This window comes from Pyrgilauda ruficollis, unplaced genomic scaffold (assembly GCF_017590135.1).
Source record: "Pyrgilauda ruficollis isolate IOZ18807 unplaced genomic scaffold, ASM1759013v1 scaffold75, whole genome shotgun sequence".
NCBI classification, from domain to species: Eukaryota; Metazoa; Chordata; class Aves; order Passeriformes; family Passeridae; genus Pyrgilauda; species Pyrgilauda ruficollis.
This window is the reverse complement of record NW_024529377.1, coordinates 1,258,836-1,273,268: the sequence shown is the minus strand read 5'-3', so window position 1 is coordinate 1,273,268 and position 14,433 is coordinate 1,258,836. Positions and strand designations below refer to the sequence as shown.

Sequence of the window (14,433 nt, the reverse complement as noted above, 5' to 3'; positions counted from 1 at the left end):
ATTTTCTCTTACGCTCTTTTCACCTTTGTGATATTTAACCCAAGGACAGAGAGCAGTGGGACTTGCCGTCATTTTGTGAGGTGGCAACAGAGTTCCAAAATGGCTGAGATGGTACTTACATCTAAAAGCTATTCAAACGCCTTGGGTGCTGGTGTCAGTCCACGTTTTCTCCAGAAAGCACTCTAAACTCATGATGTGTGCATTACCATATTTTAACATAGGAAAATAAAATCTGAAAAGTGTATGGACATATCTATCATCACATAGAAATGGAGCCAGGCCTTTTCACGTGCGTATACTGGGCCTTTCTGATATTTTTAAGGGATCCTTGTGGCTTTAAATAAATTGAAAATAAATTAATCTATATATGTGTAAAGCCACACAGGTGCCATTTTTCTGGATGTCAGCTGTAGTTTCTGAAGATAGAAAAATGACCCAAGACTGGTCACGGGACCATGAGAAAGCCAAATCCCCTTCTGTCCCCAGCCCACCAGAAGCTTCCAAATGTGTTGGCTTAGGATTTGGATTCACACTTTTGAAACCAGACCAACCAGCCAAACAAAACAATACAGAAAAGAGAACCAGTCCCTCTGCAACATCACAAACACCTGGAGAAACTGCAGTTTGTATGGTAAAAAGCAGCTCAGCTGTGATGTCCTAGAAAGGGGAATGTATCTGTTCATTATACTGTGACACCAGAAAAAAAAATCTATCCCTGTCCTCTTTGTTTTCTCGTCTCTCCAATACCACTTATTTTACCACAATATTCAAAAGCGTAAAGTTCACAAACTTACTTCAGTGCCTTACAAATATACCAATATTTTTATTTCAAAACTTTTTTAATAAGAAGATATGTTTTGGGTTTTTTTTTTTTCATTTTGGGAATAACCTGACTAATAATTGTAAAAGCATGGCGCTGCAAGTGCAGCAATGTTTGCTTAACATGTGAATACTGGCATTCCCCTTTCATTTTGTTTTCCTGAAGCTGCAAAATTTCTAGTAAGCGTTGAATTTCAAAAGCTTTAAATTGTAACTCTGAATCACCATTCAGGAAAAATTTTTGTCTGCAGTTTTACCAAATGGTACATCCAGAATGGTACCACGGTTGCATTTTGTACCTCAAAGACTTTTCTAAACAGATTTTTTTACCAATTCTTTTGTTAGCTAAAAGTATGTGAGTATATGTCCATATGCGTGTGTGCGCACAAGATAGGAAGAAGGTATGACAACTTCCATGTTATATGCTACAACAAACAGTGCATATTTGTACCTATATACGTATACTTTGTAAAGACATCATAGACATTTATTTCTTTTGAAGCTTTTTATACTTAAAAACCTACACAGGTGTGCTGAACACAACAGATCTTGTGCTCTGCAGCAACTGGTGCTACCAGCCATTAACACTTCTGAGCTTCCTTTTACATCCCACCCAAGCTGAACCTAAAGATCTCCCGTGCCTATTACAACAGACAAAGAGTTCAATTCCAAACACAAATATGAGAATATTTTCACTGCTATCCTTCTAAAAACAGAGAAGTGACCATTAAAAGCAGACCATTTTTGTCTTCCTTAGGAATGCTACAGCACCACCCACCCCACTGTTAGCAGAGACACCTTCCCCTTTGCAAAACCTCCTTCAGCAAATGGCAGAAGAAGAGCAGGGAAAAAGCAAACCTTTCAGAAGTGTCTCAGCCAAGCTGAGGGCTGCCAGGGTGAGGACGTGCAACAGGGACACCTTCAGCAGGTCATTCATGTTTGATCCAGAAGGCATCCACCTCCTTCAGGCACGGAGTGCAGACTTCCCAGCCGGCTGCATTTCGGAAGCGGTGTGCAAGCAGGGCTTCTCAGCAAGTGACAGAGTGGGGTCTGAGGGATCTAAGTATAATCAGGAATTCTCCCACCCAGTGGTGGTGATGGACGTGGCCAGCTGGTGTGTATCCACTTTGGTCAGTGTGAAAGCGTGGGGCTCATGAAACAAGAGAAAGCAAATCCCTTCTGAATTCCTTCTAAGCAAACAGAGAACAGTACAATGGGCAAATGCATTTCCAGGACAGTACCCTACCCCAGAGTTGCAAAGTCATCAGACTTTTATTCCAGCACACTGTAAGTGCAATAATAGGAAAAAATGCTTGCCACTGCCTTTTCTTTCATCTTAGTCCCCCTCTTTTCCAGTTTTTCTCCTCTCACTCACACACACTCCCTCTTATTATAACCTTTCAAGATTGGCTGTAATATGCCACCTGTTGCCCTGCTGATAGTATTTCTTTTCTTAACAGATGCATTTGATGGAGCAGAAGAGGTTGGCATTGGTGACTAAAAGTGCCTTTCTGTAGGGAAATATGACAGTGGGGTTTAATCTCCAGAAATATCTTGTTAACCACCAGGTCTCTGCCTAAGATGAAAGGCAGACAATCAACACTCATTTTCTAGGAAGTCTTAAAGAAACATCAGAATCAAGATCTTCTGACTCACTCATTCTTACCCCATCCTACCACAAAGGCCTACATTATACTTTCCAAAAACGTCAAGTCACTTGTACTGCCTGTTTTTTCAACATAAATATTTATATGAAGAGCAAAGAGGTTTACCACTGTGGAAAGGCTGATGCAGGGGTAACGTCTGCATGAGCAGGGAGAAAGATGAATAATCAGTCCGGGAAGAACCTAACTGATGATAATCCTCTTGGAACACGACTCCACATACTTTTCATCATTTTATCAGCAGAGTGGATGAGAGCCTTGCGCTAAACTACATGGTTTGAGGAAAGCAAATGTGCAGTCATAACACATCACAGTAAAAGGTACTTTGAGATCTCTGGAATTTCCTTTATTTGCTAAACCTCTTGACTTAAACCACTTCTAAACAGTCATTTCTGCAATGAATGTACATGGCTCAGCAGTGCTTCTTCTAAGGCACAAATGTAGTAAAACTGACCAGTGCTGGGAATGCGTGAATCCCTATGGTTTGGTATAGCTCTATAATAACAATGTTACTTTGGTGACATGCCATCGTTAATTAAGAGCAAGGATCTCTAGGCAAGCATTCCTCTGAAGATGAATAAAGGCAGAAACACTCACAGAAGATATTAAAGGTATTCCAAAAATTCTGGAGATAGAAATGAGAAAAAAGCAAAACAAAAAGACAATGATGAAAGAACAATAATCCTACCAGGGAACAGAGAAATACTGATTCATGGCTGAATTTACAAGTACTTCTTTTGTTTAAGTCCAAACATAGCCAATTAAAATGCTCCACAGAAATGCAACTTGGATTTTTAGGGTAAAATTCTGTTCATGAAGGGACTTGGCCAAAGACCTTTGCATTTCTGGATTCCTGTTTGGAATGTGTTATAAGGGCTTTGAAAATGCACCATCCATATGAGTGCAGAAACTGATATTTCCCTTTTATTTGCCAATTGCAGCATTTAGAAATTTCACTGCCAGCAATGGCTGTTAAATGCTAATAATGTCTTTGCATTTTGGGGGTTACCAAAGTACTCTTAATCTCTGATTTCCTCTCCTTCATATATTTTTACTAAGGATCATAATAAGCTCCACTACTCTAAACAGTAAAATTACTCAGTACATGAGGGTAGAGAGGATGCATGGGTAAAGGTACACAAGCTCCAGCTACACATGCCAACAGGTAACATACCATATATATGGGAAGCTGGTCATCTGTGCCTGTCATGGAAAAATTATTCTATGATTTCACAGTGAAATCAGTGAAAATCAAATGTTGGTGACACAAACCTTCTTTGATTCCAAGTATTTTCCAAGCTTACCTTATAAAAGTAAAACACACCTTTAATTTTTACTCAAGTGGTTATGAGAGTGTTGCTTACTGGTTGTTGTGCTTAGGAGTTTTCCTAACATAGCTGAGATGCATGCAATTTACAGATAATTATTTTTACATCTGTTGTTTCTTATAGTCATGCCCCAAGGCTTCTGCTGAGATGAGGTCCCAGCATCCTACACAATAATGAGAAGAAAGTCCAGTCCCCTGCTTTCAGATGTTGTGGGAGAAGCTTTGTTCCCAAGGATTTCTGCTTATCTCTCTGCACTTCAAACACTCCAAAGAAGGCAGTTCATGAAGTTCAGTACACAAGACAAGGTGTGTTCATTCACGTAGCTGCCATTTTTTCCCACTGCAAACTGTTTGTGAAGTGACAAATATAGTATTTTGAAATAAATGCATAAATACAAAGAAAGTAGTAATTTGTTAGAGTTGACAGAAGATATAATTGTCTTGCAGTCAATTAAATTCTTGACATTTCACCACTATGATGAGTGGAAACTGTTTGCAGGGCAGAACCATGCTGGACCTTTTTTCTGTACACCTCTGTACACTTCCATCCTTCTCCCAAGTATTCTGCTGGAGGCTGACAGTTTTGCATGCTAATGTGACATAGTTTGACCACTGAATTATTTGAAAACTGCCTTTTCTACCACATTACCCTCTGGGATGTCTTCTCCCCAGGTAGTCCTAGATGCTCATCCAAGTAGACAGGCTAGGACAGGTATTTCCAGCAGAAACTGTCCAGACAGATAACAAAATCATCCTACAAAGAGACTTAATGAAATTGCTTTGGCAGTGGTCCTAATCACCCAAGCATCTGGTGATTCACACTGAAATGATGCAAGTCAGCACTACCCCAACCTGAGTAGTGATTGACTTGCCTGACCTCAGATTGAGGTAAGGCTGACTGGCCTGTAGATCCCTGGATCCTTCTTCTTGCATTTTAACTGGGTGGCATTTGCTTTCTTCCAGCTCTCAGACACCTCTCCTGGCCACAACAACCTTTCAAAGATTTGTTGTTGGTAGGAGGTGCAACACCGCATCCTTTGTCATTGGCCTCTCCACCTCTTGTTTGTATGAGAAAGTGATCATCAATACTTTCGAAGAACATCCTGGATTGTTTGTGTACAGCTGAAGGAAAGCCAAAAAATGAGCATGCCCTAACCTGCCAAGATAGCAGATGTGTACAGACACAGAAGACAAGAGGTTTTCAAATCCCAAGCTGCCATATCATGGCTCCAAGCCTCTTCCAGCTGGCAGAGAGATGAAAAGGATGTACTGTGTGGTCTTCCCTTCAGATGGATTGCATGCACGTGTCCCTGCATACACTAATCTGATGCACCCTTGCTGCTTCCTGCCTCAAAGCTCCTGGCCTCTTAGATAGTGGCATCCTCTCAAAACTTTTGACAGTGAAACCCATTTTGGGGCTGCACATGTACCTTTCTGCACAGAAATTAATCAAGGTCACATTGTCATAGAGTTATGGTCACACTACTCCTCCCATTCCACCCTGCTCACTTTGCCAGCAGTACCTACAGGCAGCACAAGCTCCTGGGTGTCTGACATGGAAAAAGCATCTTTGACAATGCATGCCAGCATTAGGAGAGGAGATAAACATCATTTTACTTCTCTTGTTACACAGTGCAAGTCACTTCTTTACAGTGATCCTGTGTCGAAGCAGCTTATGTAGCCACCGGCTCCAAGGGATTCAACCCAACCTCCAACACACGCGGCCAGTAAGGTAGAGTTACTTGTGTCAGAACAACAGATGCTGTACTCAGTGTAATATGTAAAGGATTGAGCTGTACTGCTGCTGCTCTTCACCCTGCACTTGATGCTTTTTTGTTTAGTGTTTTTATTTTTTAATTGTCAAGATGAAAGAAAGGCTTTTCTCTAAAGTCCTTTTAAGAAACACAGACCCTTCCCAAAGCCCTGCTTAATGTTTAAAATTGAGGGTTTCAGACACACTTGTCTTGGCCTCTACCCTCAGCTATCTGGACCAATCTCTGGTCCAGATACTAACATTTCAACACTTACTAAGCTCTGATGCCTCAATCTAAAATAATCCTCTTTTACTCTCTTGAGATTTTGTGGCAATTGGGAAAACTAAAATTTGCATTAATTTCTTGCTATCGTCTTGCTATAAACTTCTCTATAATTTTTCAGCTCACAGGATCTGACAGCACTGACTAAGGACAATCTAAGATGCCATACTATGTTTTGTGGTGGAGCAAAATTTTGTAGGGTTATGAGATGTAATTAGTGCGGTGGAATAATGTAAGCAATGTAAAGAAAGAGAAATAACCATTGTCGTGCACCTAACTAGCTGTGCACAGTATATATAGCACAGAGGGTGAGCTGATTGCCATTGTTTCATAATGTATAAAACTAATTCCTTTGCTGTGAGATCGGCCTCCTATTTCAGTTGCTGCCAATGTTATCCAGCCCCACACCATAACACAGGAAAGACCCCACCCTCGATAACCCTCTCCTCTCAGAGGATAACACTGTCATGAGCTGAGCTGGAGTGGGACAGAGATGCCCTGTTCTCCCAAAGAGAGTTGCCACAAAAAATGTATGATCCTTGCTCCTCAGCTTCTGGCTTCAGTGTGTTATCCTGTGCTTGCCGTTGGAAGAGTGCAATCTGGGGACCAGGATGGCTGTTGACACACAAAACCTGCTCTCCATCACATGGTATCACAGCCCAGCAAGGGGGAAACAAGACATGCATTTAGATATAGCTACAGCAGAGCTCTTACTGACCCCTGCCTAGGGAACTGGGGAAGGAAGGACCCAGTGTGGATTTCCAGGTCACAGGAGCCACATGAAGGAGGGCATCTACCTACGGGATCCCTTTTTGCAGAAATAAGGAAGAGTTTCACAATAGACATGCATTAGGGACTTAATACATCCCACTGATTTTGATTTTAATATTGGCAGATACTGCAAAAATATAGTCACTACAAAATAAAATCTGTCTATTTCATATCAGAACTCCTGTATTATTTTAATTATTGTTAACATATCTTTAAAACATCTTTAAAGTTAAAACCAAAGAACAATAAAATAAACATATACTATATCTTCTGTGTCAGATCAATAAATTTTCAATTTTCAGATTTTGTCTGTCATTACTTGCTGTTCTTGATTGCTGTTTTAGCTTGTGGAGGAGCAAAAGGCAAGCAGTGGGAGTTTATAGGCATGCCAAAAACAAACAACGGGCTTGGTTTGAAACATAGAGCCTCTAGCACAGCTGGCTCCAAGTGAAAGATTGTGGTCCCGTACACAGTGTAGGAATCAACAGTCCTGAATCATAGGCCTGTAAATACCTTTTCCTTCCATCACCATGACACCTCTGAAACTCACAGCATCTCTCTGCAGCCATCTGAGATCCAAGAGGTGTTACAACATAAGGGTGTGACATGAGGAAGCACTCAAGTTTCAGAAGTACCTGCACTCATGCAATAGCTTGTCTGCCAGTGGAACAGGACACTTGAAATGGAGCTGCTGCATCCTGCCAGCTGATGGCAGGTTGCCATGAGTGGCTGCAGGAGGTGTGCAACACACAGGTCCCAGGGGCATCCTATCCCCTTTCCTTTCACTGAATGTGGGCAGCGTGCAGCAACATGCGAAACAGCTCCACCCTCTTTTTCCAGACAATATAGCTTTTTCCTCTTGCTCTGATAGGAAGAAGAACTTTACAGCATGAGTAGCTGAAGAGTTTTTAGACACTGTGCTATATGCTGAGAGTCATTTTGGGGTGCTTTGGCTGTTCATATTAAAAATAAGAAATTAAATTCTGCTCTGAACTCACCCCAGGCAACCCCACTGACGTCAATGGAGTGTAACTGAGAGCAGAAGGTTGCCTGTGATCTTTTTTACTTAGAGTTCACCTGCTGCTCGTTTGAATCCATAATCCTTGGTGACATCCCAGTCAGAGAGAGCCTTGCACAGCAGAGATTAGGTCCCAGTGTGAACTTCACTCAATGAGGCATTCTTGGCTATGGCATTTTGGATCATCTCAATATCTACCTGCTGCAGCCAGCTATTTAAACACTGCTGTGTATTATCTGGGAGCACAATAACTAGCACAGCAGTCTAAGTGAGTACATCTCAACCAAATGGCAGATCATGATCCAAAGACACACCCAACACATTCAGCACATTTAAGAGCAAATACTGCAAAAGTGAGATCCAGATGATGTGAGGGAAGAAATGGGAGGAGAGCCAAAGACAGAAGCCTCAAGCAACACACAATTCCCCACGGACAATAGGCTCCTGCAGGGGGACTGTAGCCAGAACAGTGCTTTCTGCAGGAACCACAATGGTGTTCTGTGCCCTTATGTAGATTTAACAGCCAGCAGAAATATCATTTGAGGCACACAGGGTAAGAGGAGGGTGTTCAGGAGCCCATAAGATGCTACAAGAGGGGTAGTTATGGGAGTTTGCATGTGCCCTGTAAGCCTAGGAAAGAAACCTCAACAGCAAGAAGAACCTTCAGCAGGTTCTGCATAGCAGGTGGCACTTATGACAAGGAATGAGATGTTATGCTTTTCTGTCCTATATTTATTAGCGCTGTCTGATAATATTCCTTAGGTTTGTTTAATTTTGAGAAAGAACAAGGAAATAGAAAACCTGATCCAAAATACTGCATATCCACAACATCAGTCCTTTAACTTTATTGGACTTGACCTGAGGGCCCTGTCCCTGCATGTTGTCAACATAGCACCATTATCATTTAATATGTTTGAAGTGAGGGCAATGTTTACTGTTTGTGGATCTACCCCTACAGGCCAGGTGTGTAGGATGTGCTTCTGTCATTTACATATTGTGATTAAATAATGAATTGTGCATCAGCTGTATAGCTGATCAGGAGACAATACAGATGGGGTCAAGGGTTTGCACTTAAACTGAAATTGTCTTGTGGCTAACTAAAGCAAAACACTCATTTGAAAACTGCACTGTGCAGAAGCCATTTTGGATAACTCTGCAAGAGGCTAAGACTCAGAAGGTTGGCTTAGAGCCCTTTCCGAGGGCCCTAGCTACTGGTGCCGTGGGACAATGACTTCTCCTACATTTACCTGCCCCGACGTTTTGTCCCCAGAGGGCAGCTAGAGAGGGACGTTAGCCTGGGTGAGGGCTTTTTCTCCCCTCCCTCCCTCCCTCCCTCTTCTCCATCCCACTCCAGATGGAGAGGGGGATTCTGGGCACTGCTTCAGCACACCTCCACCTTGGACCTTCTTCCCTCACTAGTGGCAGATTTCCTGTGGGCAGAGGGTCACTGGAGAAGAGGTCAGGTTAGGGAAACCTGCATGGGCTCAGGGATGTAGATGTTCCCCAGGAGTAGTAAGATACCTGAGCATCTTTGCAGCAGTGGCCAAGGTTTCATCCTGTCTTAGAAATCATACTTGACAAGCAGCATTGTGTTTTAGCCCCTAAAATAGCTTACAACCTAATCAGTCAATTATTCCAGTCAGTGTTTCTGTGGAAAGATTTTGTCTTGGGCATTTTCATAGCACTTGCCTTTTTTCTCTGACTAGAAGTAGCAGCTCTGGAGCATCTGGATGAATAAAAAATTCTCTGAGCCAAATTCATCTCCTCTGACCATTGCAGTAGGCATGCAGCAAGGCTGGATTTCCCCCTGCCCAATGCACTGCAGCTGCTGAGCAGTGCCTGCTGGCATGCCTGGAGCAGGCGGGGTTTTCCCATGCTAGGATCCTTATGTGGTTGGTTGCAGACTAGGCCTGTCAAACTGCAGAGTCATCCATACTGCTCAGTCAGGCCACAAGCTCCACAGGATGCAATCATCTGTGTCCTGCAGCCCTCTCTGTCCTACATCAAGGCATTGCATCCAAACTTCATGACTCTTCCCCAGCCACAGGGACTGTCCATGAGATATGCACAGAGACCCACTCCTCTCCTAGCAGGGGGTGGAAATCTCACTTTCATTGACATTTCTAGTGGTGTTAACAGGATAGTTGAAGGTGCAAGACAGAAATAGCAGAATGGACTTGAATTTTTCAGCTAAATGTCTACAAATTTCCAAGTGGTGTAAACTGTTATCATTCCCTTGGAAATAGTGAAACTATGCCAGCTTGCCTTTGCTTGAGAATTTCATATTTGATTGGTATCACTGACAATTCAGTTCTTTGTCTTATCTGCACATCAGAGTTTCCCGGTGCACCTGCTCTGCTCTGTGAACTGCTCTCTCCCACACCCTACCTTCAGCTGAGAAAGAAGCTGTTTAGCCCATGGACACATTTTAAATCCAGTCTCTATGAAGACTTGGGACACAGAAACAGTGTGGAATGTAAATTTAAACTTCAGTGGATCTATCTTCCAACTTGAAGCTAAATCAGGGCAGAAGCCAGATTCTACATTTTGCATATGAAGTTTCTTTTAAAAGTCTGAATTACTCACATGGTTAGAACATGGTGCCAATAACGCCACACTTGTGGTTTTGATCCTCATGCAGGCCATTCACTTAAGATTTGGACTTAATGATCCCTGTGGGTCCCTTCCAACACAGAATACTCTATAACTCCTGTAACTTTTTATAATGTACCATGTGTGAGGCAAAATGCAGTTTATTTTTACCCGGATTAGGATGAGAAGGCTTTGTAACAGCAACCATCACCACAGTCTATATCCATGCTGTTGAACCACTCGAGGTGTACAGCCTTCTGATCACCTTCTGGCAAGGGCCCATTCTAAAATGCAAGCCACCTCTAAGAATTGTTTTAACCTAGACCAATTCTGTGTCAAAGAGCTCATAAGCTACTGAATAGTATGCACCTTGAGCTTCTAGCACTGGGACTATCTATCATTGCAATCTCCAGGTATATATGGAGCTGCAACATCCAACCAAAGTCAGGGACCTCCTCTCTAAGAGAGCCTAGAATTTTAGTCTCGACCAACAAAATGTCTTTGGGATATCTGGGTGTTTGGCCCTTCCCCAGCTTGCATGGCCCCAGAGCTGCTGTCCCTATTCATGCCAGTGTGCTTTTCACACTAACACTACTACTCTGGACAGGCCTTTCACAAACAACCATCACTTTCCTTTCTTCACCCAGCTGAGCCGGGCAGTTATAAGAGAGCTGTCTACAGCTCTCATGTAGAAACCCCAGCCCTAGCTCTGGTAGCTGCTGTCACTAATGCCAGCTGTTGATGCTTGTCCCAGACTGTGTGCTTATCCCAGTAAACTCCTGTAAAACACTGTTGTCTATCCTTTCTCTTTGAGCTATAGCACAAAAATTCAGCTACACTTTAGTGGAGGCATTGTCTTCTTCCCCCTCACTTCTCTGCTTTGCCTCCTGTGAGCAAGGAAAAGCCTTACACAGTCATGCAAGAGAAAAAATCACTCACAAGCATTATCAAGGGTCAGACAACATGAGATGCATTTCTTCCAGGAGTCCCCAGGGGGATGAGAGCATGTGTCTGGGTAATGTATAACTTTATCTCGCCAGATACTGGGCCAGAAAAAGCAGGAAACAATTGTACCTGTAAAGTGACAAAAGCACATGGGACGGCTGAGCACAGTCAGGGTGTGAACATGGGTGCTTCTGCTTTCAGACATTGGAAAAGGAAAGATATCTACTTTCCCTGATGAAACTTACATCCTGAAGAAAGTGTCATCACAGAAAGATGTAAAAAGAGACATTCCATATCTGAAAATGACTGTGTTGTTGGGGAATTTTTGTTTTGGTTTTTGGGGGTTTTTTGTGAACAAACATGATTTTGGATCTATTAGTGTGTGGTATCACACTTGTCAAGGCACCTCCAACAACAGATGCATGACAGAGGCTCCTGGGGGCTTGCTACTGGAATGTCAGAAATGCATTACAGAGCTACAATGTTCAAAACATCCAGAGGAAGAAAAAAAATCCCTGAATTAGGCAATTCTGTCAGGCTGAGGAAATAAGATAAGAAGCTGAAAATCTGAAGAATAGTTGTATTTTTGAAAATACACTAATGTCCCTCAGGCATTCAAAAATAATGAGTCAGATCTTAAAAAAATCACAGTTGCTTTTAAAGTTATGGTTGAGGGGGTTAGTAACCTTGCATTGTCTGCACTATTAATGGTCACATTCCTAAATTCTTCTAGAAAAGATGGAAATTGAACTTTATTTTGTAATAAAACCAGAGATTCTTACATAATCTACCAGCCCCAGGGGTTGGTGCATTTAGCAGAACATCAGATAATATAAAACCCTAACAGTTGACAGTGCTGAAGCTAAACTTATTTGTGTAGCCCTGGCAATAGATTTCAGGGCTGGTTCAAGAACCCACATCAACAGGAATATATTGTGCTTTGGTGGAGTCATTCACAGACATAATTTTTCTAGGACGCAGTTTATGGATAGTGGCTGTCAGAAATTACATGATATCTCTGTTTCGTTCAATGGAAAAAGTCTCTCTGAATAAGAGAAAAGAAAAGCCCCTGAGGGACAGACTTCTGCAGTGACAAATTAACTAGTACAACAAAGCACAACATTTCAAAGGAGCTTCTGAGGTTTTAGGGGCTTTAATCAAGGTGAATGTCTCCCATTGTATCTCAATAAATGCACTGTGTTCCTCTAAAACTTGTGCCCTTTGTATTACATTGTGATGATGTTTCTGTGTAGCATTAGGTTTGGCTGAAATACACTTATTTATTTGCTAACAACTTAACTTAAAAGAAGACCTAAAGTTTGATTCAAAAGGAAGAAAAACTCTCAGCTTCCAAAACTTCCAAAAGTCCTTGCAGATGCCTGGCCTCTCCTAGCATAAATCAAAGCTCTTCCAGCTGTCAAGCTCCTCATGCTGGGAGATGACCTGAGGGCCCTGGGTCTCCACCATCACACTGAGAATGGATCTGGCATGGTTTCCTAGTCTTTAACGATGTCACAATGCACTTTCCACTGGAAGAAACACTTCCCATGTTTGACTGGGGACAATTCCATATTTAGAAACAATTCCAGAATCACAGACTTATGCTAAACATCATATCCTCCACATGTTGGGGTTTTTCCTGGAACACAGGTGATTATAATCCTCTGCCAGACCTTTCACTCACCCCTTCAGATCCACCTGACCTTGGTTGTTGCCATACATTACACAGTGACCAAAATGTCTTCAGAAAACATGTATCAACATTTCCAGCAAGAATGCTTCATCACAATTTCTTTGCCAAGTGATGCCATATCTGGCCATGGCTCTGTTACAAAAGACAGAGCACCATATGCATTTGCTAAGACAAGTGATGAGGCTCTTCCTCATCAGCTGTTATCCTTAAAAGCAAAGGTGCTGCCAATGAGCACTCTGTGCTCAAGCAATCCTCACGGGTTGCTCCCCGCCTGTCAGAAGCACAAAATTATGCAATCCTTTCTGTGCAGCTGCTGTTTGAGCAACTGTGGTAATGTCTAGACTCTCTTCTCCCTTGTGTGATCTCAGAGGCATCACTTTGCCCCAGTCCAAGCTCCTACAAGGCTTGATAAAAGATCTATGACCAGCCAAGAACATATCTGTCAATGTGGTCCTCCAGCTTAGGAGGATTCAGACTCTCTCATACAGTGCCTCATGCTGAATTAGGTAAGAGAAGTTGGGGCTAATGGAGACCTGCTGTTTCATGGCAATGACTCTGCTGTTCTATGTGAGGCTGTAGTACCAGTCTGTGACAATGCACAGCCTCTGTTGACGTCTGTGTGGGATGAGACACATTCCTTTGCCTCCACGCTGCAACTACTTGGCCTCAACATCAGCGCTGGCAGAAAGGAAGAGGGACGTGTAACAAGAGATGAAATTGGGTGTGCCACTATAGCACAAATTACATGTGGCAAGAAAGAAGGCAATAGTAAAAAAAGAAAGTGAGAAACAAGCCCATTCACAGCAGACAGAGAAGGGGATAGAACCTGAAAGATGTGGAGTTGACCAGGGATGTGGGGAGAAGCCAAGTTTGGCCTTGAAAGATGAAGGCACTACTCAGGTTGGAAGTAGGTTTTAGACAAAGGGGATTGTGCTAATGGAAAAAATCCATGTTTGGTCGTGTTTGGCAGAAAGAGATTTGGTGTGGTTACCTCAATCTCACCAGAATATGCAACCAACATGCCTGCTCTGTTAGGAATGGTATTGTGCAACCAAAGCAGGCTCACCTAGAGAACCCTCACACTGAGAGGCTGCACGTCATATATTTGCAATGCTGCCTGCACTAGGTGAGGTCAGGCACTGACTCTGAACACCGCTGAAAATATGAGCAGCTAATTTCTTCTCAGCCAGAGTTCAGAGGGTGGTGTTTGCAGGACAGTTAAAAAGCATAACCTGGGGGTCTCAGCTGAGGAACTAACCAAGAGTTCTTCAAGTCAGGGGAAAGTCTATTAGGACATAATTTACAATACAACTTGTGACTTTTTTGCTATCCTTGTGCAGGCAGTCTGAGTCTGCTTTCAGTCTGCTGCTTTAGGAATACTCTTTAACCCCTTGTATGGGTTGAAACTTATAGTATGGAGATATTGATCTAGAAATATCCGCATCAATCACTGGGCATCAGCAGAAACCAAGAAACTGTGCAACCAGAATAGTAGCTTTTCTCTTTATTAGCTGCTAGCCTGTATGTTACCATGTCAGTACTAGATCAAAAGTGTGGAAAAATAATTC

The 14,433-nt window shown here is 42.5% G+C and overlaps 1 protein-coding gene across 1 annotated transcript in view; it reads right to left on the bottom strand.

Annotated features, from left to right (window-relative positions):
- The window catches only part of MUSK (muscle associated receptor tyrosine kinase), a 56,889-nt gene extending 55,057 nt beyond the window's left edge, over nucleotides 1-1,832 (bottom strand). The window contains exon 1 of the mRNA XM_041486339.1: nucleotides 1,678-1,832. Within this exon, the coding sequence (XP_041342273.1) occupies nucleotides 1,678-1,774 (97 nt within the window). The 5' untranslated portion in view covers nucleotides 1,775-1,832. The remainder of the gene's footprint in view (nucleotides 1-1,677) is intronic.
- Between the last annotated feature and the right edge of the window lie 12,601 nt (nucleotides 1,833-14,433).